This window comes from Wyeomyia smithii, chromosome 2, assembly GCF_029784165.1.
Source record: "Wyeomyia smithii strain HCP4-BCI-WySm-NY-G18 chromosome 2, ASM2978416v1, whole genome shotgun sequence".
Classification (NCBI taxonomy): Eukaryota; Metazoa; Arthropoda; class Insecta; order Diptera; family Culicidae; genus Wyeomyia; species Wyeomyia smithii.
Window position 1 is genome coordinate 269,748,364 of NC_073695.1, and position 24,998 is coordinate 269,773,361.

Consider the following 24,998-nt stretch of genomic DNA (forward strand, 5'->3'; position numbering starts at 1 on the left):
ACGTGGTTGGTTGAATAATATTGGTTTCGGGTTAACCTACGACTCGTTGATTGTTTTTTGCCTTTCTCCTAGAAAGGTATAGCAACCACTGGCAAGACAAAATGTATAAAAGTGGTCCCAATAGCCGAATGTCATATACCTCTCGACTCAGTTCGACAAACTGAGCATTTTCTGTATGTGTATGCATGCTTGTCTTTTCTCCTCAGAAAACCTCTAGAGTGCAGGAGAACATCTTGCACTGCAGGAATAACTGCCGTCACACTAAAGAGCAAATCAACGATCATACTAGAAGAGAGCGACAAACGATTTTCATCTGTTGAGCTACCTGAACGCACTGCGGTGAAATCTGAAAGCTCTCTTTTGCGAGACAATGAACTATGGTGTACTTTCTCACAGTGTGGACATCACGCACAATAATTACACTGCAGAGCTATCTGCGGTGCGTTTCACAGTTGGTTTCTTGAGCATGGCAGAAGAGGAAAAGAGATTGGAAAAAAATAGACTGCGTTGCTCGTGCCGCTCGTGCTGGTCGAATTTACTCTGGTGGAATTCGTTTTCGCAGTGCTACACGAGGATTACATTTTTGCCCGGTAGGTTTTTTTTTCACCTTCCGGACTACTCGCCAGTGGACACTGTTGTGTACTTCTGCGTTTTCTCTGTAGAGTGATTCACCCCTCTTGTTTCTATCAGATGTGAGGTGAGCTGGAAGTGTGTTTGTCTCTCCGTAAGCTGGTTGAGACACTGTGGAGTGAAGAAAGAAGCAGTGTGGTGGAAGCATTTGCTACACGCAGGCATATACTGGAAGGGAAGTGCGCGGTGAATTTTTCTCCTCTCCTTTCACATACTGAGGAGAATGACAAGCATGTGTGTGTGTGTATGCGCAACTTCTTTTTCTTAGTCACTTTTCTCAGAGATGGATGGACCGATTTTCATAAAATTATTGCAACTGAATCGGTTGCTCATAGGTTGGTCATAGGTTGCTGTTGAATTTCATTGTAATCGGATTTTTAGTTTGGAGGTTATGTATCGAAATGAAAAAACCACGAAACATCAATATCTCCGAAACCACACAACCGATTTTAACAAAGCTGGAGTCAAATGAACAGGCTGTCTTTAAAACCCATAACTTATAAGTTTCATAATGATTAAACAAATGGTTCAAAAGTTATGTAAATAAATGTTACCCAGAAGCTGTTCAAACTCACTCATTTTTCTCAGAGATTGCTGAACTAAATTTCACAAAATTAGTGTCAAATGAAAGGTCTAATTGTCTCATAGGTTGCTATTGAATTTCATTGTAATTGGACTATAACTTTGTTCGTTATTTATATACATGTAAAATCACGTTATAAAATGAAACGTATTCCAAAGACTGCTTAAACTCACTCACTTTTTTTAAAGATGGCTTAACCGATTTTCCCGAAATCAGTTGCAATTGAAAGGTCTAGTGGCTCCATAAAATGCTATTTATTTTTATTGTCATGATACATTTGGTTTAAGTTCAGTGTTTCAAAATGTGAAAATCATCAAACTTTATTATCTTCTGAACTACGCAACCAATTTTTACCAAGCTGGCGTCAAATGAAAAGACTGTCTTGGAAACACTTACTAATGATTTTAATGATGATTGAAAATGTGGTTCAAATGTTATTAAAAGAAACATGTTCCGGAGGTTGTTAAAACTTACTCATTTTTCTTAGAGATGACTGGACCGACTTTCACAAAATTATTATTGTCTGAAAGGTCTAGTTGCCCCAAGAACCTATTAAATTTTATTGTAGTCGGACTATAAATTTGTCCGCTATGTATGAAAATGTGAAATCGCGTTTTGAAACCTAAATTAATCCACCTAGCGGTCCGACTCAGCCTTTCTCATTCAAACTTATTATTTGTAAAAATAGATTTACATGAATGCTTAAATCCAATAAATGTTTATCCACTCTTTGGGTTCTAAAATATTGATGTTGTAATTAAAGTATAAAATATGAAATTTGACGTAATGTTAGTACTTAAGAAATAGCGAAATAAAAGCAATGACTCTTAATTTCGAACAATTTAATCACGAGCGATGCCGGGAACGTTCAGATAGTACGATACCACATTTAAATCATGTTGAGGCCATATATATTGATCGAAGCAGGTAAAGTGTTGAATAGTCTTTGAATTTCTGTTCTTTCTAAAACTTTTAAACAGCATATCAAATTGTTATGAAGTTTGTTATTTGTAAGTTTGAGAGATGACTCATTTGTATGACACTAGTTATGTTCAAATAAGTCGTGTAGTACTTGAGATAATAGACTTTCGTTGTTTTACAAATTAAAACATAACGCTTGCTTAAGCTTGATTACAATCAAATGAAAAGGTAACGTATGCGGCAGCCAAACTTTGAAACCACGTGTTCAATCATAATTCATCAGTTAACCCTTAACTAGCCCGTTCATCTGATATCAATATTGTTCAAATCGGTTGTGTAGTTTCTAAGATAATGAAGTTTCGTGATTTTCACATTTCGATACATTACAGACGAAGTTACAGTCCGATACAGTAAAATTCAATAGGGAGTTATGAGGTAGGTAGACCTTTCATTTGATACTAATTCTGTGGAAATCGGTTCAACCATCTCTAAGAAAAGTGAGTGAGTCCAAGTAGTCTTCGGAATATGTTTCTTTTCATAGCTGAATTTCACATTTTTAAACATAACAGGCAAAGTAATAATCCGTTTGCAAAAAAAATTAATAAGGTTTTATGGGGCAACAAGACCTTCCATATGACACTAATTTTATGAAAATCGGTCCAGCCATCTCTGAGAAACATGAGTGAGATTAAATAGTCTCCAGAACACGTTTCTTTCCATAACTCCTGAACCACATGTTCAATCTTCATAAAATTCAAAAGTTAAGGGTTTTTATGGTAGCCCGTTCATTTGAAACTAATTTTAATCAAATCAGATGTGTGGTTTCTGAGATATTGATGTTTCGTGATTTTTACACTTTGATACATAACCTCTAAACTAGAAATCAGATTACAATAAAATTCAATAGGGTCTTATAGGGCAACTAGACCTTTCATTTGCAGTTAATTTCATTGAAATCTGTTCGGTCAGACCATCTCTGAGAAAAGTGAGTGCGAAAAAAGGTGCACATACACACGTACACACCCACACACAAACATATACACCTATACATGCTTATATGCAGAAAATGCTCGATTCGTCTAACTGAGTCGAGTAGTATATGACATTCGGCCATTTGGATCACTTTTCTACCTTTTAATTAGCCAGTGATCGTTAGGAGGAAGTCAATATGTTAACTTTCATTATGTGATTTCACATTTTCATGAACAACGGACAAAGTTACAATCCGATTGCAATGAAATTCAATAGCAACCTATGGGGCAACTAGACCTTTCATTTGACAATAATTTTGTGAAAATCGGTTCAGCCATCTCTGAGAAAAATGAGTGAGTTTAAACAACCTCAGGATAACTTTTCTTTACATAACTTTCGAACCATATGTTCAATCATTACGAAATTCAAAAGTTAAGGATTCTGGAGACAGCCCGATCATTTGAAACCAATTTTATTAAAATCGGTTGTGTGGTTTCTGAGATATTGATGTTTCGTGATTTTTACATTTTGATACATAACCTCTAAACTAAAAATCCGATTACAATGAAATTCAATAGCAACCTATGGCGCAACTAGACCTTTCATTTGCAATTAATTTTATGAAAATCTCTAAAATCCAGCCATCTCTAAGAAAAGTGAGTGAGAAAAAAAAGTTGCACATACATACACACACACACACACACACACACACACACACACACACACACACACACACACATACACACATACATACATACATACAGAAAATGCTCAGTTCGTCGAAAGAAGTCGAGTGGTATATGACATTCGGCCATTGGGACCACTTTTATACCTTTGGTTTTGCAAGTGATTGCTATACCTTTCTAGGAGAAAGGCAAAAACATAATCCAAAGACTGCACAGTGTTTTATTTCGCCGTTTTCGTGCGATTAAATAAATAGCGTTTCAAATGTTGATTATAGCCATAACGTACGAGTGATCAATCCTCCTAAAAGTAAGATAGAAAATTTACTATTTCACCAGATTGAGATAGACGTATGGTGTCTTCGGAAAAATTGTAGGTGATCTCGAGTCAAGAAACTTTGTAGAAGACATCATGTTTTTATCTCTTACATATTACCAGCAACAAAGTTTTCTGTGAAGAGGCACTGAAAATAACAATTTTCGTTATAACATTTTTCTCAGATTTTTCCGTGTTTTCAAACCTTCTACAAAGTTATCAGGCATCCAAAAATGCATGTTTATGCTGAACAATGTTATTTTTTATCTCCTCAAATAAATAAATAACACCAAGGCTTGGGACTGTTTGGTAAGGTAGCTAAGTTGTACTATAAGCTAGTTAAGCTTTGATACTTGACAATTCATAAATGAATTTATGCCGTGCCAAATAAATTTTTGATGATGATTTGATATGATTTGATTTATTTCCTTTGAATCATAGATTAGATGAAGAAAAAAAAATTCATAAATGAATGAGTAGAGTGATGTTTTAGGTATGTATGTTTCTTGGGTTTTCCAAACAAAAATGCACCAACTACCTGATTAATGAATTATGGAATGTCTGAGAATGAACCCGCTTGTCGAAGTCGATACTGTAACGTTTGTAACTAAAAGACCCTCTAATTATACTAATAACACCGTCACCATTTCATACAACCTCTGGTGATATATACTTTGCAGTATTTTTTATGTATTTTCTAAGATTCAAAAGCCAATTTTTTGTTATTTTTTTATAAAGAATGTGAGCCCTTCAAATTTTCAATATATTAATGATTTGTTAACCAATGCTCAAATATTCTGTTCACCGCCTTGATTTTTTTAGCCTCTGATTTCATTTACGGCAAAACCATGAAAAATCAATCCGAACTCAAGGTTTCCGTACGCCCAAAATTGCAACCCGACAATCTTCCTCAGTAACTCGTTTTGGCAATGCATCCAAGCAGCTAAATAAACTTAGCACATGAAAAATAATTAAGCCATCCATTCTCCGCCCATTCCCCGGTTCCTCTCGTTGCGATACCAAACCGAAAAACTCAGTAAACAAGTCACAAATTATTACAAATTTCGCGAGTGCCTTTGGTGCCAAATTGACGAATGACTGTCAATGAAGCCGGCATTGCAAGCGCCCCGCTGACGGGGATCGATTTTTCCAGCAACCGCGGCGACGGTCGAACACGAACATCATCCGGTGTGGCCTTTTCGGCCTGCCCGATCGCGCGCATAAAATATACATAATGTCTCAAGACGAATGGAAAGAGGCAGAGAGCAGGAAGAAGAGAAAAATACATTTTTTAACGACATCCAATATCCGTTTCTCCGGTCCGAGCAGGCAGCTGTAGAATGATACGAACATACATTTTTCACCTGATAAACAGCGCCAAATAGCTGTCATTCCGAGTGCGAATCATGGGATGCCCGGACATGGCGAACAGGAGTGGAATGTTGGTGCTAAAAATACGTCCGATTTTCTTCTGCTTCTTAAATTTATTTTTTTGCCAACTGTGAGAAACTACGTTTACTTAAGCAGTCAGCTCTCAACAGACGGACGCTGATTAACTGAACGCTGCAAAGCAACCGCCCAGTCCAGGTCGGCTAATGTAAATGCAGCTTCGTTAATTATTTTTACTAGCGTGACCACGAAGAAAATTGCAATCAATCGTTCCACCCCATTGCGAAACGGTTGTGTTTTTTTTTTTCAGGAACGCCCCGCGAAATACGCTGTGATCCAAGCAATCGGCGACGGGAGACAACGGGTGAATAAGTGTTAGTTTTCGGTGAAAACGAAATGCAAGGTCAACTATTGGCCTTAGTTTCGACTAAAACACAGACGAACGAAGGTTAGCACCGAACTGTTGGTCTGGTTCCCGACGGCTCAACTATTCGACAGCATTTATTTGGAGGTAGTAAGCCCTTCCACACCTCATCCATTAGAGAGACAACCGAAAGCAACCACCGCAGTTAGTCGGTGGAAAACAAATCTAAGAATACTAAATTTGTTTCCCCACGATCTCCGCTATCCTACTGCTGATTTGTTACCCTTCCCCCCATTTCATCGAACTTAATGGCTACTAAGAAGAAACAAATCGATGAACCACTGGGAAGAAAAAGTAAAATGCTCTAGAAGAGTAGGCGAGGAAATCGACACTGCCACCGCTGCTGAATTGCAGAAGGAAGAAGCCGCGCTAGTGGTCGCTAAAAATAACAACCGAGTGGGGAGAATTTCAAGCTGAATGCGAGCCAAACAGCAGGAGGATGCTGCTTGCAAGAAGAAAATCGATAGACAATTTGTTTATAAGTAAAAAAAAATGACACCCTCCCACACACACGGCACCCTTTGTTTCCGTTTGTTCAACACGTTTAACGACGGCGAGGGGGAGGAAATCTGTCGTTTTTGTTGATGTTTTCATGCGCGAAAGTTGGCCCATTCAGGCGGATCTCGGATAAACGAATGAATGACTGCATCTGTTGTGGACCTTTGGCGAGATTCAACAAAAAGTTCTGTCATTCCTGTACTGCGTAATATTTAGTTGTAAGTTTTCAATAATTTAATGTTTTCATGGACTTGAAAGCAGTTTTCATCATTATTATTCAAATTAATTATTCAAAGATTCCTCAAGGCAGCAACATAGTATTGTCCTTTCTCATTATATTCTTTAGTTGACAGCTATAACAACTACAAAGTTAGAAAAAAGGGCCATAACTCATGTCGAATCGCATATAAAGACTTTCCTCCATCGCTTATGATAGAAAATTCCATAATATTCCACGCAAACTGAAATGATATTGCACATAATTTTCGAACAAAATCGTGGTTTCGTCAGAAGCAACTGAAATTCAAATATGAAAATAATGTATGTACGTGATTTGTAATATTCCGAATTTTTTACTGTCTAGTTTAGACATTTGCGAGGCCATAACGGTTCCTAGCAAGGACTTACTCCAGGTTTGGGTTCCTTTCATGCGGGATATTTCCGTCGACATGGAAAACTGCATGCATGTTTCCCACAAAAAGGAGATCGGGAGAATTTGAACAATTACCGAGGAATATCATCGTTTTGTACCATTTCCAAATTGTTTGAGCTTGTTATTACCTGAGAGAGAGGCGCCAGCTTTTATGCTTTATGTTTTTATGCTCACGAATGTCATCGTGAACCAGACAAGAAATGTCATTGGGAACCGGTAGGCCTAATGAAATGAAATATGGAGAGTATCGTAGTCGATGTAAATTAATCCGGCATTTATTTTTTCAAGATAATTTTTGAAATAAATATTTCTGAAAGATAAATTATTTCTGTTCTATCTTCCGCCTTGGCTCATTTCTAGTCTAATTTAGTTGTAAATTTGCTTATTTTTTTATGCTTTGGTGATTTAAGCGTTTTTACGAAAGCTCTCACTTTATCAAAAGCCTGCATATCAATATTTTAACCAACGTCGCTCAACCATAAATTTAGAATTGAAATACTGTATAGTTTATTTTTAATTTACAAGTAAATATGAACTTCCACTATGTAATCAATATTTACTGTATTCTTATTTATTATTTGAAATTGACGGTGAAGTTAATATCTCTTCACATATATTGTAAAATATGTTGGAGTTTTTTTTTACTTAAATAATATATAACCATCTCCTAACATGATGTAGAAATTGGAATAAGCCCAAAGTAAGAACAATAATAATAATGACAACTACAGTATAGGTGTAAAACTCATATTGGCGGGATCTCACTAGGCAATGTGGCACAAATGATATCAGAAACAATCTGCCTAAACTTTTATTTTTACCTTGTACGCACTGCTTAAAAGCACTTGTATCAACCACCCAAAAACAATAACACATTGCTGGTGCCTGACACTGTAAAATTGAAATTCTTTTGAATTAGTAACATTTGTTTGCCTGAAGAGCATTGAGCGAAAGCGACACATCGACTGGATTGGTTATTATTTTGAGCTGGTTAACATGCGTTGCAAACCTTCATTGCATCTGTCCGTTTCCAACAGCCTCTCACGTCACTGAATTCTAACCACCGCGTTAAAATAATGAATCAATCGAGTGTCGATGAAAAAAAATGTAGACAAATCCCATTGCAACCTAACCTTGATTCACAGAAGATTATCAGAACTACTAATTCATAACTGCACGGACGGAAACTGATTCCATGAATCTACTTTCGCTACATCAAAAATATATTATAATATTCAACTAATATGACAATCATCTCAAGTTTGAACATATTTTTGAAAAATATCATCATCAAAACGAGAGACAGATGCGCACGCTGACTTGATTCAAACGATTGTGAGATATTTTTCTTGCACAAAAACGAAAACGAAATAGACCAAAACAAAATTGAACTGCATTGAGCTGGCGCCTCTCTCTCAGGTTATTACGACTCCTTTGCTGTCACATTGCAAACAATACATGAGCGATAATTAACACGGATTCGTCTCAGCTAGATCAAGTACTACAAATGTCACGTCACATCGTATGTTGCGGAAAGTGTGGTGGATCGCACTCTAACGGACGTCATCTATACCGATTGGTCTACGACGCTTGACGAAATCAATCACTATTACGATTGAAAAACTCGAAAGATTCAGCATTAGCGGCAGTGTATTACTTTTGTGACAATCGATGATTTTTAAGCAAATGCTTTTTGGCTTCATCTGGAATTACCCAAGGAAGCCACTTGGGACCGTTAATCTTTCTGTTGTACTTCAATGATGTTACGTACTGAAAGTCCCTCGTTTATTCGTCGCTGGCGATTTGATGATTTTCATGGAAACTTGTTCTATGCTGGATGCCATCTGCCACCAGTGAGAGCTCGACTCCTTCATGAATTGGTGTGACTTAAACTGCATGCTTGTCAATACTGTTTTTGCTCGTATTCGTCACTCTGTCATCTTTGACTACAAGCTCTGTGGTACCGAAATCCGACGTGTCGACCATGTGAAGGATCTCGTCGTTATCTTGAATAACCAACTATCGTTTGAACGGAATGTTTCCTCATTAGTGGATAAGGCATCCAGAAGATTACTTTAGCGAAACCCGTTTCGCTTACCGAGTTATGACAGCCGAAGACGTCTGATCCACTATTCAACACAGTAGCTACAGTTTCAATGTGCCATAAAAATATCGATAACGAATTTTCTCAAATAATTTTGTTGATCGAGACCGCTATTATATACATGAGAATGTGAGCAGGGCAGTGGCTAGGCATTTCTGATCTAATTGTTGTGCTGAAAACCGGAAATCCGGCGTGGGTTGGTTAGTAGTCATCAAACGTTTTTTTTTTTTTTTTTTTTTTTTGACAAAGCCATGCTGCCATTGGGATAAAATGTGGTACACTTTTGGGTAGAGTGAATCGTGAACCAGACTTTCGAACACTTTCGGTAAGCTGCTCAGTATGGGAATAGCCCGATAATATTTTACGTCATGAACAAGGATGGAAAAAATCGTATCGCATAACAATCATTTGGGTATCATTATTGAACTTGCTATTCATAAGATTCCAATCCCAGCAAACCATCGCTATTAAAAGTTACACATTCTCACGCATGCAAGAGACAACTTATAGCAAAGAAATATATGGTAGCTTTCTTTGATGATTTTGTTTCAGTATTGCCTGCTTTAGGTGAAGCGAGCAACATATAGCGAGTGTTTCACGAAAGAATCGTAAACGATTGCAATCGAGCGATCGCAGCGATTCTTTCAATTGTTGGTTTTTTTTTATTTTTTTTTAAAGGGGGGATTTGTTAGTAGCCTAAGTATTTATGATAAATATTAGTAAATAATGAGTATGTGTGTCCAATCACAAATGGTGACTTCTCAACACTGTTAGAAATTTGTAATTTTAATTGTTAGGATTTGTTTGCTTTCGCAATTAGGACTTATCATTCGTAGGGATTTAAACCTACTTGTCAGAAAAGGGGAAGTAAACTTACAACTAACTTAATTGCTAACTTATTGGCTATAAAGAGAGCTTATCGTAGCAATTGAGGATTGCACCGATTTTTGTCGAAAATTGTTAATAATTTTATTTGACATAGCTTCTAATGGTTCAACACCAGTAAGTCTATGTAATTCGAGTGTACCAAACCAAGAAGGACGCTTCAAAATCATTTTCAGAATTTTATTCTGAATCCTTTGGAGCGTTTTCTTCCTTGTTGAACAGCAACTTGACCAGATCGGTACAGCATAAAGCATTGCTGGTCTAAAAATTTGTTTGTAAATCAAAAGTTTGTTCTTTAAACAAAGTTTAGAATTCCTGTTAATGAGAGGATATAAACATCTCGTATATTTGATGCACTTGGCTTGTATACTCTCAATGTGCTCTTTGAAAATAAGTTTTTTATCATAAATTAGTCCCAAGTACTTAACCTTGTCGGACCAACTTAAAATAACCCCATTCATCTTGACAACGTGATTATTGTTTGGCTTGAGGAAAGAAGCCCTAGGCTTATGCGGAAAAATTATAATTTGAGTTTTAGAAGCATTGGGAGAGATTTTCCACTTTTGCAAGTAGGAAGAAAAAATATCTAAACTTTTCTGCAATCGACTGCATATGACACGAAGACTTTTTCCTTTTACGGAAATGCTTGTGTCATCGCAGAACAATGACTTTGTGCATCCTGGAGGCAAATCAGGAAGATCTGAAGTGAATATGTTGTACAGGGCTGGACCCAAGACTGAACCTTGAGGTACACCTGCTCTGACAGGAAATCTATCAGATTTTGAATTCTGATAGACAACCTGCAGAGTTCGATCAGTAAGATAATTTTTTAAAATTTTGATTAGGAAAATTGGAAAATTAAAAGTTTGCAATTTCGCAATCAAACCTTTATGCCAAACACTGTCGAATGCTTTTTCTATGTCTAAAAGAGCAGCTCCAGTGGAATAACCTTCAGATTTGTTAGCTCGTATCATATTAGTAACTCTGAGCAATTGATGAGTTGTGGAATGCCCATGGCGAAATCCAAACTGTTCATTTGCAAAAATTGAATTTTCGTTGATGTGTGACATCATTCTGTTAAGAATAATTCTCTCAAACAGTTTACTTATTGAAGAAAGCAAACTGATTGGTCGATAACTTGAAACTTCAGCTGGGTTCTTATCCGGTTTTAAAATGGGAGTAATTTTTGCATTTTTCCATAATTTGGGAAAATATGCAATTTTGAAGCAGCAATTGAAAATTTTCACTAAAAATTCCATTGTGCTCTCAGGGAGATGTTTGATTAGTATATTAAAGATTCCATCGTCACCAGGTGCTTTTATATTTTTGAATTTTTTAATAATTGATTTAATCTCGTTCAAGTTAGTTTCAATTATTTCTGCAGGTAAAAAATTCTGGGAAGAAATTAAATCAAATTGACGTGTGACTTCATTTTCAATTGGACTCACAAAATTCAAATTTGAGTTATGAACACTCTCAAACTGCTGAGCAAGTCTTTGGGCCTTTTGTTCATTGGATACAAGAAAACGTTCACCATCTTTTAAAACTGGAATAGGCTTTGAAGGTTTCTTAAGAATCTTCGACAGCTTCCAAAATGGTTTTGAATATGGTTTCAATTTTTCAACTATAGTCTCAAAATTTTGATTTCTCAGAATAGTAAATCTATGTTTAATCTCTTTCTGGAAATTTTTATAAATAGTTTTAAAAACAGGGTCACGAGAACGTTGATATTGACGTCTGCGGACATTTTTCAAACGAATTAGAAGTTGAAGATTTTCATCAATTATTGGTGAATCAAATTTCACTTGAGCCTTTGGAACAGAATAATTCCTGGCATCAACAATTGCACATTTTAATGCGTCCAAAGCGGAATCAATATTCACTTCGTTTTGCAAATCAAGCTCATTATTGAAATTTCTCTCAATATGAGTTTTGTATCTTTCCCAATTAGCCTTGTTATAATTAAAAACAGGGCTCATAGGGTTTAAAACTGATTCATGTGATAAAGAAAAAGTTATTGGAAGATGATCAGAATCAAAGTCAGCATGTGTGATCAAATCACTACATACATGACTTTGATCTGTAAGCACCAAATCAATTGTTGAAGGGTTTCTTACAGAAGAAAAGCATGTAGGACTATTCGGAGACAAAATAGAATAGTATCCTGAAGAACAATCGTTGAATAAAATTTTGCCATTGGAATTACTTTGAGAATTATTCCATGAACGATGTTTAGCGTTAAAATCGCCGATTATTAAAAATTTCGAACGATTTCTGGTGAGTTTTTGTAAATCACCTTTAAAATAATTTTTGAGCTCGCGTGTGCATTGAAATAATAAATATGCTGCGGCAATAAATAAAATCCCAAGTTCAGTTTGAACTTCAATTCCCAAAGTTTCAATAACTTTCGTCTCAAGATGGGGAAGAGCACGATGTTTGATTCGGCGATGAATAACAATTGCAACTCCACCGCCGGAACCCTGAATCCTATCATATCTATGAACCACGTAATTGGGATCATATTTTAATTTTATGTTAGGTTTCAAAAATGTTTCAGTAATAATTGCAATATGCACATTATTTACTGTTAAAAAATTAAAAAGCTCATTCTCATTGGCCTTCAATGAGCGAGCATTCCAATTTAATATTTTAATTGCTTTATTTAAAATCATTGCTAAATTTTAAATTAGAAACAATTTTAATTGTAAAATTTGTGCCTATTTGAATGGCTTCAAACATTGATTTTGCCTGCAACATGGCGTTCATAAGATCGAACATTGCCTGTTGCAAAAAAGAAAGTTTACCTGCCGTAATAGGCCCCAGGCAGTCGACATTAGAAAAAATATTTTCGGTAGCAAAATTAGCTGGAGTAATAGGTGTACAATTATTTTCTAGCGTGTTTTGCTTACCCATATTAATGGTCATTTTCGAACTACCAACACTAGGCGGTATGATGTTCGAACTACCTGTAACCTGTGCATAAGTTAAACGGGTATGCAAAGGAGTAGGTAAACTATGCGTCACTGGTACGCTTGGAGAATTTTGTTTTGATGTTGGTTTTAATTGAGAAATTGAATTTTGTTTACCTTGCCTTGCCTTAACAATTGCTAAACGGACTGGGCATTGATAAAAATTTGACATATGGTCGCCGTTACAGTTCGTTACAAAAATTTTTACTCTCTTTCACAGGACATGTGTCCTTTTTGTGAGAAGAGTCTCCACAATTAAGACATTTTTGGTCCATGTTACAGAATTTGGAACCATGGCTATAACGTTGGCAAGTACGGCATTGGGTGATATGCTTTTCACCTCCGCCATACTTCCTATAAATTTCCCACTTTACACGCACATTATACAAAGCATGTGCTTTTTCAAAAAGTTTTAAGTTGTTAACCTCATTGCGATTAAAATGAATTAAATAATTAACAAGGGAAATTCCAGTTCTCTGACTGTTTTCGCCTCGTGATTTTTGTTTCATTAGAATTACTTGGGTAGGGGCTATGCCAAGTAATTCTGTTAAAGTAAGTTTGATCTCATCAACGGTTTGATCGTTGGTGAGACCTTTCAACACAACCTTGAACGGCTTGGCGTTCTTGGTGTCATATGTAAAAAATTTGTACATCTTGTCAGTTAAATACTGAACAAGACGATCACGACCCTTAACTGAGTCGGCTAATAAGCGGCATTCACCTCTACGGCCAATTTGATAGGTAACTTTAACGTCAGAAACAAACGTTGAAAGTTCCTTTTTGAATATATTAAATTCAGAAGAAATAGTTACCACGATAGGTGGAACTTTCTCCTTTTTTAAAGATTTTATATTTTGTATAGTTTCATTATTAATAACTTCCATTTCACCAGCTTCTTGCTCAGGCAAAATATCAAAAGGATTGTCACTACAGACACTCGATGTGTCAGAAAGAGATGCCTCTCTTTTCCTCCCCGCAGCGATGCGAGGTTTCTTTTTTCGTCCAGCCATTTCAGGTTATACGAAAAAAGTTAAAACAAATGTTAAATTCAAAAGTAGGTAGTCTTGAGAAAGACTGATGGGAAATAACTTTCAGGTAATCTTTAAAAGACACACTGACAAAACACAAACTTTGAAGCTATAGGCAGTCAAAGACCAGTCCACAAGCAACCGAAAAAACGTCTGATCTGTAGGACAGTTCAAGACGCACTGTTCAATTGTTGGTTGCTTGCAGGCGTAATTCGGCTACTCCACATCGTGCTTTCACCGTGATACACCGCGATGATTCTTAGTGATTTCAAATATCACATGCTAATGCACCATACTACCATTTCCGTAAGCATTGATGATACCTAGTTACTCCGGTAAGCAAACAGTTGAACGCAATCTAACGTTCATTTGGATTCATAATTTTGTATCACTGGCGATAATATCTCAAAGCTTGACGCGATACCGTTGAATGCAAGTGAACTTGGATACAATAAATACTATCGTGTTTGAATCATTAAGTCACCTTCTATGGTATTTGGAACTTTTAGAAGCGAAAAACAATCAGCAGCGTTTCTATGGAAAACTTGTACGCGAGTGGAAACAATTGAACGATACCTGATGAATCAAAGAACACATTTGCATGAAATATTGCTAGTGAGTGAAAATTTCCATGCTTGGTCATGAATACTATCTGCTTTATGAACGGGAACAATTGCTGCTGATTTCCATTACACTGGGAAAGCTTCCCTCGGATATTGATCTGTTGAAAATGATCCTTGTATTTTTATAAAGCTATCAATCAAATTGATGGAAAACATTGTAGACAAAAGCAAACGAAAACAAAACGTTTACGTTCAAAAAAATTCTGTTAATAAATATGGCGTACCTATCCGATCAGAAGAGTATAGCTAAAAAATTTCTAAAATCCATCTACTCGAGATACAAATAACATATTTTGATACGAATTTTGGTTTTTTCCATGTGCTTTTGACATAATTAATTAATCTGAACGAGATACCATAACAAACCCTGAAACGAAGATGTTCTGAACCAAATCTACAAATATGTCGTCTCTATTGAAGCAAGTTATTAGTAACAATGGTTGTTATCAACCTGTTCTACATGCTATCATATTTTGTTAGAAAGCTGATACGTTACAAACAATGTTTGATATGGGTTTGATACTAGTAGAATAATTTTTGTTATAATTTCTGTTATTTTAACACCTAACGGGATCAAATTGAAATCACAGCCTGATAGGTTTTTCGAATAATAAACTAACAGCATCTGTTTCATTTTTGTTTTGTCTTTCTGATCGGGTAGGTGCAAGGTAACTGAATATCTATGATGCGATTGTGAGAGATTTTGCCCGTTTGCGTCTTCTTGATGGCTCGTGCACAGATTTTAATGCAACCTTCATAGCAAGTTTCGAACGCTTTCATTGCACATAAGTGTTAGAGATATCTCCGGCACGAGACGGATAAAGTGTGCTGTGACATGCGAACTGTAGGTACTTACTCGTCTCTTTGGAAACGAATGTACAGTGCGATCTGAATTGCTCTTAGGGGCTATTCCCACTGCTTCCGATCCGGGACCGGGCTGGGACCGGGCCGTGGCTGATCCGTGTGTCATCCGGGCTCGTTTGAGATTGATTGCATGCGTTCTTACGAACGCATTCACACCGACGCGACGTGCCCAGACCGGAGCAGCGCTGAGTTGCCGTCGTGCTGCCGCCGTGCGAGAAAAAAACTATCGTTGCCGACGATACTTTGTGTTGCCGGGAGAGTGCACGGAAGGCATTCGGGTAGATGCGTGTATGTAGTAGTAACATATTTTCGGTTTTGCTTTGCATTTGCATTCATGCATATTGCCGTCACAGTCAAACGTTGAATTATAGTTCGGGAAAAGTGTTGTGTTTTCTCAGCCAGAGCGCAGCGCAGGCACGGTTCGTACACGGCGCAGTGTGAATGCATTAAAGTCCCGGACGGGACACGGACACGGCCCGGATCAGGCCTGGCCCCGGAACGGAAGCAGTGGGAATAGCCCTTCACTCGTCTCTTTCGAAATTGATGTGCAGTCTCCCAACGGCGTGTGCTTTGCTCGCAAAAAAACGAGTAGCAACCGATCACTGACTCACAAATAGAAAATCTCTCTCTCCTTCATCTCTTACACCTTCCAAATATTGGAGAGGTACACAAGACACGGTGTCTCTGGTTGAAGAACTTATCAAAAAAAAAAAAAAAAAAAATAGTATCGCTCTAATACTCGTCATTCGAAAGCTTAATATCCTACTAAAATTGAAATGTTCTATCGGGGGGTCTAAAACAATTTGTTTTCGATCATATATTTGTAATTGAAAAGCTAGTGAAATGGAAATAAATAATATGTTTCAGAAATATAAAAAGTTATCAGGGTTCTCTGATCATACTGAAATATTTAGGGTTGTTTTAATTTATATAACAAAACAAAGCTTTACATAATATCAGATTTTTTGAAAATAGTTAAGTGGGGTAAAAAAGACCCTCGAAAATTTAGAGTCGAAAATCAACTGAAAACAAATAAAATGTTGTGACTTTGATTACATTGATTTTGATTGATGATTGATTTGACTGATCTCTTAAAAAATCGACATGGTAATTCTATCCTATAAAAAGTATGAAATGCTGGTTGTTAAGAGTTGCTGTCATGATTTCGTTATAGGATATTTGCATTTTTCTTCAAAAAATGGTGATTATTACAGCTCTTTTTTGCTCGTCAACAAAACTGGACCCTGTATATAAGCTAAACGTTTTATAGAGCAACTCAAGAGCTTTCATTTGATGTTATCAAAAAATACGCCGTTTTAGTAACGAACCCATTGTGCCAAGAGCGCAACTCCGTTTTGTATCGATGTCCCCCAATCGAGCTTAAATTTCCAGGGTTTGTTCATCCATGAAATAATTTGTACATATAAGTTTTTTTGGGAAATGAGTTGAGGGCCCGGGATAGAAATTTTCGTGGGGCCTCTTTCTTTAAAAAAAATAGTTGAAATGATTTAACGCTTCGCTGGAAGGTGACGAGCAAAACAAAAAAAAGGTCTTCAACCTGTATTCACGTCTGGCCTAGCACTAGGGAGGCCCCTTGTGTCGAAAGGGCCGGTGCATTTGCCCCCCTTAAATCCGGTGCTGGTGGAATGGTATTTCATACTCTAAAGTCCAGGTGCTGCTAAAATCGTAATGTTACTGTAACTTTGAGTAAAATGCATCGATTTTTCTGAAATTCGGTATGTTTATTGTACCATTAGGAATGTTTGAAGTACTGGCTACAAGTGATGGTCGGGTTTGGCTTTTTTCAAACCCGTACCCGACCCGTACCCGATTTTTTTTTGGCTGAAACCCGAACCCGAAATTTTTTTTTTTTTCGATCAAACCCGAACCCGTAAATTTCCCAACCGAAATTGGAACATACGAGGACTGGCTTGTAAGTCAAGCATCGTACCTCAAAACTAGCTGGAGTGTTATAGAGTTATAGCCTGCTATAGCCAGCATTTTAAATGTAGGTACAAAATATAGTTGCGCTCCTTGTGCAACAGGTTCAAATGATGGCCTGAACCTTGTTATGAAAAAATCGTTTTCTTAAAACGGTGCACTTTTTGAATACGTCCAATAAAAGCTCTTGATTGATTTATAAAACGCATTGTTTAAATTTAAAACCTAGTTCTGATGACAAAAGAAAAAAAATCCAAAAATCACCATGTTTTTGAAGAAAAATGTAAATATTTAATTGTGTAACCTCGATAGCAACTTTCAAAAACCAACATTGTATATTTTATAGGATAGAATTACCATAACAATTTTCAGAGAAATCGATTAAGCGAACAAAAAGTTATAGCTTTTTTTGTCTTGTCAGCAGTTTTTGGACTCAAAATTTTCGAGTCTTTTTTACCCCACTTTACCCTTTTCGAAAAATCTAAGATCATGCCAAATATTGTTTCATTATATGAAAAAACAAAACTTGAAGGTTTCAACTTCTGATCGGGCCCCCCAGCACCTAAATCCCTTAATAAGTATACATAGTTCCCATTCCACCAGCTTTTCAATTACAAAAAATGTCTGAAAAAAAAAATTGTTCTGGACCCGCCGATAGAACATTTCAATTTCAGTAGCATACTGAAAGGGACACCTTGAGCTTTCGAATGATGAGTATAAGAGCGATACTAATTTTTTTCGGATAAGTTTCTTCTACCAGAGACAGCGTGAAGAATCTGCGAGACGCAGACGCAGATTTTCTGCGCAGCTCTGAATAGTTACCAGGTATACAAACATGCTGATTTAGTTCTGTGGACTGGACATGTAGCCAAAATGTCTGACGAGAGAGCAGCCAAAACTATCTTCTGCAGGAAGAGGCCGTCGTCTTCGTGGTTGGCCAGGACACTACAGCAAGATCGTCATCGGAAATGCAAATGCGCAGGTCGGAAAGGAAGACTTTATCCGCCCCGTAATTGGTAGAGAGAGCAAGCTTCCTCTCTACTACGAACGATAATGGCCTGAGCCTTATCAATTGCGCTACAGCCAAAGGCATTGCTATTGGTAGGCTTCCTCTAAGATCGATCGTATTCTGATCGATGGTTGGCACTTTTCGGACGTTACATACGTAAGGTCGTTCAGAGGAGCAGAGAAACGTTGACTCGGATCACTATCTCGTGGTGTGTAAGATCCGTGCCCGGTTGTTCATCTTTCAATACGAGAGAACAACGAGGAAGATACGATCGAACATCCAGCGGTTATCAACTGGAGGAGTGGCTGTAGAGTTCTCGCAGAAAGTTGATGAGCGGATCGAAGAGTAAGTTTGTTGGGACCTAAATGAACAGTGGAGACATCCCAAGTAACCAAAAGTTCGGATAAAAGTAGAATTCATAGACTAATCAGCCAATCTAACGATCATGAATAGAATTCTATTCAGCTTAATTTTTAAGTAACTAACCGTACTTTCAAGTTCGCATTTGTTGAATAAACTTCGAGTAGCATGCAAAGCAGCTTCTAAACCGAACTAGAAAGTTCACATTAAGTTCGTTTAGGTCGCTGAACAGAGCGCTATTTAGCTTGAAAAGAAAACTTCAAAATACTAAAAATAAAAATCACGCGTGAACTTTATGTAAACTTTAAGATTCCAATGAAGGGTAGTAAGCAGCTTCTTATGAACTTTCGTGCTGATTAGAAGTACGGATAAAATGTTAACCGAACTTTAATTTCCGGGGGTTTTGAAGTTCACGTGTGAACTTTATGTGAACTTTAAGGTTCCAATAAAACGGAACAAGCAGCTTCTCATTAACTTTTAAGTTGCTTTCAGGTGTAGACGGTACTTTATTTAGAATGAAGTTCGGTTTGTGAGTAATGTGTCTTGTTGTTCAGCAAGAAAGTTCCGCGGAACCAAATCCGAGCCTTATGTGAACTTCTAAGTTCGTTTGTTAAGTGAAATTCGAACTTCTGGTTGCTTGGGATATTCACAGTACGATCAGCACCATAGCGCGAGAAGTGGTAAGTATAGCTGCGGCAACCACGTCCACAGGTAAGAAGAACCTCACCAAAGATCACATGCTTGCTACGGCAGCTTGCTAACCCGTAAAAACTAGCATTCTATAAAACACTGATTTTCCCGGTGGCTCTCTATGGCCATTATGCGTGGACACTGAAAGAGGCTGATCGGCGAGCGTTTCTGAGTGTTGAATTTTGCGGTAAATCCTGGTAAATGCTGTTTGGCGCGGACGCATTAACCAGTCTACCAGGCATACGAATCGTCGAACGACATGCGGATAAAACACTGCCGGTTTCAGTGGGCTGGGCATGTAGCCAGAATGCCTAGAAACGATAAGTGAAAACTAAATTTAACAGGAATCTCGATAGATGAGAATAGACCCTACGGGATGCCCACTTATTAGGAGCTGGATGCGACTGAAGGATAATAGCCCAAAATCGAGTAACATGGTGACGAATTCTGGATTTTGCGGTGGCTTGATAATCGATCTGTCGCCGCAGAAGTAAAGTAAGTAAGTCATATTTTTACTACTATAACTGGGTTCTATCTGATTACCCTCTAGTTATTAGAAAGGCTTTAAAGCAGGTTTAATGATAGCAGCACTTTTCTTTCCGTGTGTAGTACGGCATATAGCGAATGTGCCCTACATACCCTTCTGTTACGTTAACACTTTTCAATGCCGCAGCTCGCAACTACATATTCAACATAGCATTGCCAATGCCTAGGAACATCATGCGAATGTTGAAATTGTGTATGTTTGTAAAATATACAGTGACTATAGTGTAGCGTGGAGTGACAACCACGAGAATATTTTTGGCGAACGATCCTCGAAAATAATTATCAATTATTTTGCGTGTTCTTAAGAGACAACATCCACGAAAACTATATTCATTCTCTCCTATTGGTTGCAAGATAATTTTACTAGAGGGTGGACATTCAAGGGTCTGGGGGTGACAACCAAATTTTCACCCCGGAAGTCACCTAGTCACGCTACGCCCCTGCCGATCACCTTGAAGCCTCTTCAGTTAACGACTAAATAATTAATGACCTCAGCAGGTGTGATAGAATATAGATTGAAAGCATCCTCTGGTTAACCGTTTTCTTGTTAGCCGAGCTGGAATAATATGCTATTTTAAATTTGCATTGAATTTTAAATTTGCAAAAATTCTGCTTACTGGATCAGCTTTCATATAAATATATATTTATATGATTTCTAGAAAAAAGGATGTTGACTAATCGACTCGAAGCTTTCGGAAGTACCTCATCACTGTTCTTATAAAAGTAACTCTAGTACGAATGTATAAAGTTGTCCAGCAGGCTATAACTTGCCTTGACACCAAGTTAATTCTTGATATGATCATCTTGTCAACACATAGGCACACTCCAGTTAGCATGTACTACCGAATAATTTCACTTCAACTCGAAACGAACACTGACAGCTAAAGTCTGCGTTTCTGCGGTTTTCTTCGAACGTGTTCTACTAGTGCGATAAGTAGGCCAGCTCAATACAAATCGACCAACTCAATTACCCACGTGTCTATCTACGCAAACAGACATGGCCAGCTGCGCAAAAAGTTGTGCTGGAATTTCTACACATCGTTATGACGTATATCTTCTGCCAGAACTCTGACATCTCGAACTCTGTTCGGATGTGCTCTTAACTTTCCAATAATATTTGCCTCCGTTTCAGTTGCTGTTTTTTTTCTGTGGCCTCAAATATAAATTCCACGGCGATGAGCACGAAACGGTGTACTCACAGTTTTAAACTGTTTTCATTTTTGTTGTTTATTCGACCATTTTTCACTGCCCAATCATGGCTGCTGCTGCTTTACAATTTTAAGTCGCACCTAAAACCACGAAGCACAACAGGATTTGCTTCGCATCAAGAGCGCCGCCAAGCATACCGAGCTCAATTACCGTCGCCGTCACGACCAGTTGGAGAGAAGTCAAAAATCTAGATTTTAACCTAAAATATTTGTCCTTTTGCATACGTGTGTGTAAATGAGTAGTGCTGGTACTTACCACCGAGGGGATCCGTTTCATCCACGTGAATCATGTTGACGGTGGTGATTAAGTAGGTTGACGGCTCTGTGTGACGTGGCCCGAAAGAGTACGGTTTTTACCGGCAGCAAGGCCAGACAGATATCTCCCGCAAAACGCAGACACTGGTCACCTGATGGGACACTGTTAGCGTGTGACTTCTAGAGGGGGGTCCTTTTCTAGCTTGCTAATGTTTCTTTTACTGCCCTAACTTCAAGAAAGGAGTGGTTCACAGTAAGGAAGCAGTTTGTTTGAGGTTAATGAATTCACCAATTTCGCTTTCTAATTTCCCACCAAAGTTGAATTCAGCTGCTGTTGCTGCATTCAAAAGTGAATCTTCGCTAGGTGAATGACTCCTACCAAATAGTCGCAAGTTTTGATTGGTTTGTTTGAAGAAAAAAGCAGGGGTGTGGCATGGCTCGTACTATCTCATGGCCTGCTACTGTGTCAAGGGATATCATTTCCGCCAACAAGAGCCATCGGTAAGTTATTTTACTTTCAGTTTCAAGGTTATCTCCTTTCAGGTGAGTGAAAAGTGAAAGTAAGTGAATAAGCTGATTACGAGTAGTGGATACACAGCCGTGCGCCGAATTTTCGGTTTTCCAGGAAGAGGGTTTACCCGAATGATCTGATCAATCGAATACAGGTTTACCATTATTGTTTATTCGTTCGAACCCCATTTAAATAAAAATAATTGTCAAAAGATAAAAATAGTTACATTTTCAAAAGATAGAAAATGCTACTAGATAAAAAAGTTACTTTTGGAAAATTCCTTTGAAAATAAACTTATCTAATAAACTTCACAGAAAAAAAGTAGAAAATCAATTCTCCAAAAGTTTCCAACCAGGCCAACATTAGAAAAAAAAACTAATATCAGGCCACAACAACCTGCTCTCGATGTACTGATCTGTGCGCTTTCCAAATTAGATGCTCGTCATAAGATGAAATCGGTATTCGACATTTTGATCACCTGTCCTAACTAGTCTTACCGACACCGGACGAACGCTTTAGATCAAAGTCATTCGCTGCTTCACATTCCGATAAATCAAACACAGTGAAACTCTACGGCATAAAGAAGTGGAAGATATCCCCCTGCACACATACATACACACATACATAACGTGTTTATTTTTGGAAAGCAAAACAACAGAATGCCACACCGACTGCTGTGTCGTCGCCATGTAGAATATGATTGAATTTTTGCACATTAACCAGACCAGACCAGTCAAGAGGCGGCAAAATGTACGCCAAACTGACTTCCCTGTCGCTACCGCTACCGCTACCGACGCCAGCCGCCGGGAGACACTGGTTCCGGACCCTGTCAGTTTAGCTCTCAAACAGCACGAATTCCTTTCACCACTCGTTTGCCACTCGGTTGCTCGATTTGGAATAGAAGCCAAGAAGTGATGTAACCTGACAACCCGAACGGCCAGCTTCCTAGAATGGATCGCAGCCAGCCGTAGACTCAATCAACGGTTAATTCTCATTTCTAGGGCAGCCGGGCTGTGAATGTCGTTGGTAATAAAATAACACAAGAAAATGTCCCATAACAATCTTGTCGAAGTTTCCACAAAACCACCGGTCCCATTGTCCCCCGTTGTTTTTACGGGTTTCTACGCAGCATCCCGCTTGCAGAATCCATCTCTACATCATCAACACAAGGAGTGAAACAAACGACGGAATGATGGGAAAAACGAGCGTTTGCGAAATTGGTGAATTCCTCGGTGCTTCGTCACTGTTTGCGTGATCGTCTTCGAAGTGTGCGTGTACACGTGCGCTGCGTACTAACGCGCACACACTATCCACCCTTTGCTCAAACATTTTCCACTGCACCAAAAAAAAAAAACAACCAACTGATAACTCTTGATAACACACGTTTGCACTTAGCCTAATCCGGTTTCAATAACTCGCAATGTTGCCCGCACGAAAACCGAAAAACTTGTTCTGATTTTCCTCCTGTCAATTTTTTTCCGAATCAAAACGCAAGATGCAGAAATTTTTTACTAGATTTCTCTCGTTCTCGTCGTCGTCGATTGCTTTGATCACAGAACACTTCTTCTACGTTTTTATTCCGCCGTGGAAACCCGCGATCATCCTATTTTTTTATAGCGCGCGCTGGTTCTCTGGTCGTGCGTCCGCCAGGCAACAATATCGAATGATCACTGCGGGCCAATCTGGCCACCGAACTGAAGATTCGCTGCGCCAAAAATTTCCCTCAGTGAGTGACGCTCAGCAGTACGAAAAATCCTTTGCCATCCACTCACCGTTACTGGCTCTGGCAGGTTCTCACATTCGATCGGAAGCTGAGTGGCGAGTGTGTGTGATTCAGCCGACGCTAGGAATGCAGAAAATCGTCCCTAGCTGCCCGGGTGGGACGAACCTCGCTGAAATGTCTTCTCCCTCTGGGCTAGCGAACCTATACATTAGAGAAATGACAAGACACTCACCGTTAAGGCAACTGTCAACATCAAAACGGATAACGGCAAAGCAAAATTATACAGATCGCCCGTTTTGATGTTGACAGCTGCCTTAACGGTGAGTGTCTCGGCGTCTCTCTGGTGTATAGGCTGACTACTCTGGGCGGTGTTCATTCATGGTAACCGTGGGGTGATTGATCACCACGCGCCTCCATGAAAAAATAGATGCGCGTAAAATTTCATTCATGCTACCTGTGGTTATACCTCACTTTAAACACTATATCTAAACAATAGTTTAGTTAGACGAAAACAATTATGAAATGGTTTGTATAACAAATTCTCAACGCGCAGCGCACAGCGCGTATCCAAGCGTCTTTTCACCGAAACAGTCTTTGTTGTAACTGGTCTGATGATGATGACGACGACGATGGGGCGGAAAAATATTTTCCAAACTAACGCACTTTCACCAACGCACCAGTGCTGCCCATTCGTGCAGTTCGACATCGTTTTTCATCTATAACATGGTTCACACGTACAAAGCAACGATTACATCGCATAGCGTAGCAGGCTTCGATGTGCTGCCAAGGTCAGGACGGCACTCGTTTCCGGCTGATCGATGAACGCAAGTTATGACGTTTCACCGTTGTTTATTTACCTACGGACGAGACGCAACCTTTTTTACGTGTTCTGTTTATAAATTACTGAGATTTAATAAGCGGATCACGGCTGTCGCTGTTTTTCTAACTTTGAAAATGTCATTTCTTCGAAGCCATTTTATTGCACCGCAAATCAATCGGCAGTGCAAAGCAGGATCATTTGCGCTTGCTTACGCTTGCTTGGCGAACTCGAAATCTTTATAAATGTTACTTAAAAGCAGTGGTTAAAATTATCAAATAAGTTTCACAACATTGAAACTATGCTTTTTCGTCGTGTAGGTGATACATATTACCATGACAATCGGTTTCACTATCCGATATGCGATGTAAACAAAAGTGTTCATCGTTACTTGACG

At 38.3% G+C, this 24,998-nt stretch overlaps 1 protein-coding gene across 6 annotated transcripts in view; it reads right to left on the reverse strand.

Annotated features, from left to right (window-relative positions):
• LOC129725917 (uncharacterized) overlaps positions 1-23,741 on the reverse strand; it is a 62,620-nt gene extending 38,879 nt beyond the window's left edge. For 4 of the 6 annotated variants that reach the window (XM_055682355.1, XM_055682354.1, XM_055682353.1 and 1 more), the window contains exons 1-2: positions 23,445-23,741; positions 21,552-21,780 (exon numbers count right to left, since the gene is read on the reverse strand). In XM_055682355.1, coding sequence (XP_055538330.1) covers positions 21,552-21,585 — 34 coding nt within the window. In that variant the 5' untranslated portion in view covers positions 21,586-21,780; positions 23,445-23,741. The remainder of the gene's footprint in view (positions 1-21,551; positions 21,781-23,444) is intronic. The other 2 variants (XM_055682351.1, XM_055682352.1) reach the window with 2 other exon arrangements.
• Between the last annotated feature and the right edge of the window lie 1,257 nt (positions 23,742-24,998).